The sequence below is a fragment of the Ischnura elegans genome, unplaced genomic scaffold (genome assembly GCF_921293095.1).
Source record: "Ischnura elegans unplaced genomic scaffold, ioIscEleg1.1, whole genome shotgun sequence".
NCBI lineage: Eukaryota > Metazoa > Arthropoda > Insecta > Odonata > Coenagrionidae > Ischnura > Ischnura elegans.
In genome coordinates, this window is record NW_025791739.1 from 21,245 (window position 1) to 26,273 (window position 5,029).

The 5,029-nt window shown below is 44.8% G+C and overlaps 1 protein-coding gene across 1 annotated transcript; it reads right to left on the reverse strand.

Annotated features, from left to right (window-relative positions):
• Positions 1–2,237: 2,237 nt before the first annotated feature.
• On the reverse strand, positions 2,238–3,045 carry LOC124173673 (histone H4-like). The gene is made up of 2 exons (XM_046553078.1): positions 2,806–3,045; positions 2,238–2,658 (listed from the first exon to the last, which is right to left on the reverse strand). The coding sequence occupies exons 1-2, from the start codon at positions 3,043–3,045 to the stop codon at positions 2,302–2,304; spliced, it is 597 nt and encodes a 198-aa protein (XP_046409034.1). The 3' UTR covers positions 2,238–2,301.
• Positions 3,046–5,029: the final 1,984 nt, after the last annotated feature.

Genomic DNA, 5,029 nt, shown 5'->3' on the forward strand with positions numbered 1-5,029 from the left:
TTCGATCGAAATTATGTTAGGTATGCATTTAATTTTAAAAATGGATTCGCTGGAAATGGAGCATTATGGAATGCGGACAGGAAAAGCAGTTCTCTCAAGGAATACATTCGAGAAATGTATTGTTCGGCGATACATTATTTTATTTAAGTTCTGGGCTTGACTGTTTTAAGCGCGGTTTCTCTACGAATGACATAACGAATGTAACAACTTAGGAACAGAAATATGTTATCCAAGAGTGGTGAATTAAAAGAGTTGTATCGATCGTTCGTGGAACAATATATTTTCCGCTGTAATCACCAACGTTTCGTTGATGAGATGTAATTTACTTTACTTACGGAATTCACTCGAGCGAAATGATTTCTTTCAGTATGTACGATGTAAGTATCTTGCGCGAAGAATACGGAAGAAATGGAATGGACTGCACAAAGGCAGTGCTCTGCGCGATAAAGTTAAGTTAAATGGAAAAACTGAAGGTGCGTGTTTCAATAGTTTCACTTGAAGGAAGTGGGAGTACTGCCATTTCACGTGAAAGAAAATGCAACGCACATCGTTCAACGCATGAATGTGGTGAATATCTTGTAATTCGTTCTCATAAGGATTCAACGTGGTATGGCCGTTGGCGAAGATATGTATGGCTTTTGAAGAATTTTATTCTCATTCGGTGATTAGATTCGATAGTTCACTATCTGACTTTGTAACAATTTGGATTTAAATGTCATACAGGAATGAAATTGAGCATCAACGGCGCATAAAAAATTTCCATTTCAAAAGCATCAGTTTCGGAAATGGATCTGTAAGAGTTAGTTTTCAGAAATGTTGCAGTTTCGGAAAGGAAGACAGCGGAAGCGCGGACCTTCCGTGACAAAGTAGAGGATTTCGAAGATGGATTACAATGTGAAGCCAACGTGGAATATGGAGTGCAGCTGAAAAAGGTGGAATGAGGGAGAAACGGTTTGACGGTAAGAGAAACTGTCCCACCAGTTTTCTGAGTGGCAAAGTGCCCTTGGTTGCAAATGGGTCATTACAAGGAAATGACGTTAACGATCGTCTCGTGCGGCTGCATCAATCTGGAATCGGCAGCATGGAAAAAATGGTTGCGAAAGTTCAGAATTTAGATTTTTTATCTGAGTAAACTATCGGTCATGGTATCGATATCGATACGTAGCCATGCAATAAGGTGGATATTCTATCGATAAAATTGAGAATCGATACTTTCCATAGTCAAAGTATCGAATAAATCGATCTCGAAAACTCTGAAAAAAATTCTGCGAATATTGCGATTTTAAGTTTTTTTCCTGAGAAAAGTATCGATATAAGAATCGATTTCGATGCCTTTCGATACTAAAGACTGGCGGTACCTTTAGATAATATCTAAAAATCGATTCGATCGGTGCTCGAAATATCGATTTTTCGATAACAAATGTTGGACATTGAAAGAGGCATTTTTGCGAAAGTGTCGACTTTGGAATTTATTTTCTAGCCATGCATACATGAAATTGTCAATTTGAATAAACAGTAATAAAGAACAACGGTAGGTGTACACATTTAAGTCGACAAACGGTACCTTTGTCGTTTGCAACATCGATATTTTTGATCCGTAATAGCGTACCTATGACACAAAAGTGCTGACTTTGGACACCATTTTTGGTAAAAGTATCGATATCGAGATCGATATTCGAGCATATCGATACAATTTGATTCAATGTATATTCGATAGAATCCATTTCGATAACAATCGAAGCGGGGAACATCGAGTTTCGCCCCTTCGAAAAGTGCACGTAATATTCATTCTTGCCTCAATTATGGGCAAAGTATCGATGTTCTCATCGATACTCTGTGTCGGTGGCGAGTTTTAATACACTCTGCCGATACTCTATTGGTCAAAACATCTGAATTCGCAATTTAAATTTTTCGATAATTATCGGCCATAGCATCGATATTTTGGGCTCGAGAGAATCGAAATTGCTAGAAAACGTCGATTCTCGATACTTTCGATACTTTGGCACGGGTTTGGATCGTCAGTCATCGAAACGACGTTCACCCCACCAATGACGTCATCACTCCGAAAGCAGTCGTAAAAGCCGCCAACGAAGCGGAATCGACGGAAGAGCACGAAGGCGATTCGAAATCGACGGGGCGAGTGAAAATCGATAACCGTAAGTGATAATCGGACCACTTTCCGAACGGAAGTTTAAGCAATGGCAAATAATATCCTGCACTTTCTATGGTCCCGAAAAGGACCTTTGTCATTCGATGATGCTGCAGCTGCCAGATGTAATGGGCTGCTGCCGCGATGGAAATCTAACCACCGAATCCGTACAGGGTGCGTCCCTGGCGCTTGAGGGCGTACACGACGTCCATGGCGGTCACGGTCTTCCTCTTGGCGTGTTCGGTGTAGGTGACGGCGTCACGGATCACGTTCTCCAGGAACACCTCGAGCACACCGCGGGTCTCCTCGTAGATGAGTCCGGAGATACGCTCGACACCTCCGCGGCGGGCCAGACGGCGAATGGCCGGCTTGGTGATGCCCTGGATGTTGTCGCGAAGAACCTTGCGATGACGCTTGGCGCCTCCTTTCCCCAAGCCTTTTCCTCCCTTGCCTCGTCCGGTCGTGTCGCTGCTGTCTCGGTGAGAGAATCGTGCTTGCTTGACTTTCGGCTTTCCATTTTATAACGTCTTTCGACGGTCTCGCACTCTCAGCCAATCACATTTCGGCACATGTAAGAGTCTACACACTCGTGCCAATATATTGGGTCGAGAAATCGGCCGCTTCAGTTACTTTCCCGACAGGAAAATGGCACGTACCAAGCAGACAGCCCGTAAGTCGACCGCCCCCAGGAAGCAGCTGGCCACCGAGGCCGCTCGCAAGAGGCCACCGGTGGAGTGAAGAAGCCCCACAGGTATCGCCCAGGTACCGTGGCCCTCCGAGAGATCAGCAGGAGATGATACCAGAAGAGCACTCTGATCCGCAAGCTGCCCTTCCAGCGTCCGTGAGATCGCCCAGGACTTGAAGACCGACCTCCGCTTCCAGAGCTCCGCCGTCATGGCTCTGCAGGAGGCGTCCGAGGCCTACCTCGTGGGTCTTTTCGAGGACACCAACCTGTGCGCCATCCACGCCGAGCGCGTCACCATCGTGCACCAAAGGACATCCAGCTGGCACGCCGTATCCGCGGAGAGCGCTCTGAGATCGTCGTCGCTGTCGACTTCTCGTCGGCACAAAAACAAAAGTCCTTTTCAGGACTAGACGTCATACGGACGATTGTTTCCCATTGCTTTCATCGACGAGAATGAAATAATATTTCGTAAAGAAAAGCTGAAAGAGAATGAAAAAATAATAAAGTTGTAATTAATGATAATTATGATTAACTAATGAAAAATAGTTTAAATGAATACTGGAAGGTACGAATATAACTTATGAAAAGATGTTTTTTTGCAGATGGAGTGCTTGTTTCCTGACGGAAAATGCTGTCTTTACAGAATGGCAATTTAAATTTCGTAAGTAACGAAAATTATATTTTAATTCCGGAGAATTATTGAAAAATGGCGATTTTTCGATGGAAAACAATCGAAAAACGTCTTCGAGTGCGACTTCGGGAACGCTCTTATGGGATTTCCCGGGTAAAAAAATGCGATCGGAAATACTGGAGATATCGCAGAGATCTTCTGGAATTTAAACGATTGGCGTATCAGAGTCGCTCACGAACCGGAAGGAAGCGAAACAAACGAGAATCGAGCGATTTATGACGTCACGAGCAAATCGCGGCCAAGCGGGTACCCTTTCCCATGTAAAATTTTTGACTCGGAAAGAGACGAGATATCGCTCTGATCTTCGGGAATCGAAACGATGACGTCACAAGAGTCGCCCGTGGACTTGTGGGAAGGGAAACAAACGAGAAACGGCGGAATTACGAGGTCGCGAGCAAATCCGGGGTGCTTGTATAGGGAATCCCATGTTAAAATTTCTGAAAAAAAAAATTCGAGATATCGCTCTGATCTTCTGGAATGGAAACGATTACGTCGTTAGAATCGATTGGGGACACGTGATTGGCTAATCGGACGGTAAACGAGCGAATGGGAGCGACGCGAGCAAATCCACCATGCTCAATGGGGTTTCCCGTGTTAAAGTGGCGAGAAAAAAAATTCGAGATATCGCTCTGATCTTCCGGAATGGAAACGATTGCTGCGTTAGAATCGATTGCGGACTTGTGGGAACGAAATCGGACGGTATCGGAGCGAATGGGAGCGATTCGAGCAAATCCCGCATGTTGCAATGGGTAAATTGCATGTGGGTGCGATGCGGGTTGCGTCGACTGCCCCTGCGAGGTGACGGAAATTCGGGGGGGAATTTTTTTCGACCCCCCGGTGTGAAGATGTCGGCGTTATCAGTGGCGGATATCGTGTGGGGGTTGTTCGTGGACGTCCGCGTAATTTATGCGCACTGCCATGCCACCGGGAGGGGTTTAAAAGGCGCATTTTTACGCCCAATTTCGCGCAAAACCTCCATCATCGAGTCGTGGTGATTCGTGTAATTTTCCCGTGTGGTCCACGTTCACTGGGTGGACGCGTGACGTGCGTGCGTGTTCCAGGAAAATATTCTCCGCGTCTCGGGATGCGTTGGAACGTGAAAAATCGATGGGAAAGGAACGGCGAAATTAGTGTCGGAAACCTTTGAAATTCACTCGACATTAGAAGAATGCGTTCGTTCGTCGTGAAAAAATTCAGGAAAGCGTGGAATTTATTGTTCTTTACGAATGCGTAAAGAAAATGGGAAGAAAAGGTAGCAAAAGTGCATCAAAAAATGAAAAACCTCGAAAAGAGTCGGTGAAATTTAGTACGCGTCGACCTATGAAATTCGTGGAAAATTAGTAAATTCCATCGTATGGGCACGGAATCGAGCAGTAATGTGTATCCGTACTCGTAGTAAAAGGAAATGGAACGAGATATCCCGAAAGATTTGAGGTAACGGAGGTAAAAATATTAGAAACTTGAAAAAAATGTGAAGAAAATGTTTCGCCTTCACTTTCGAAAA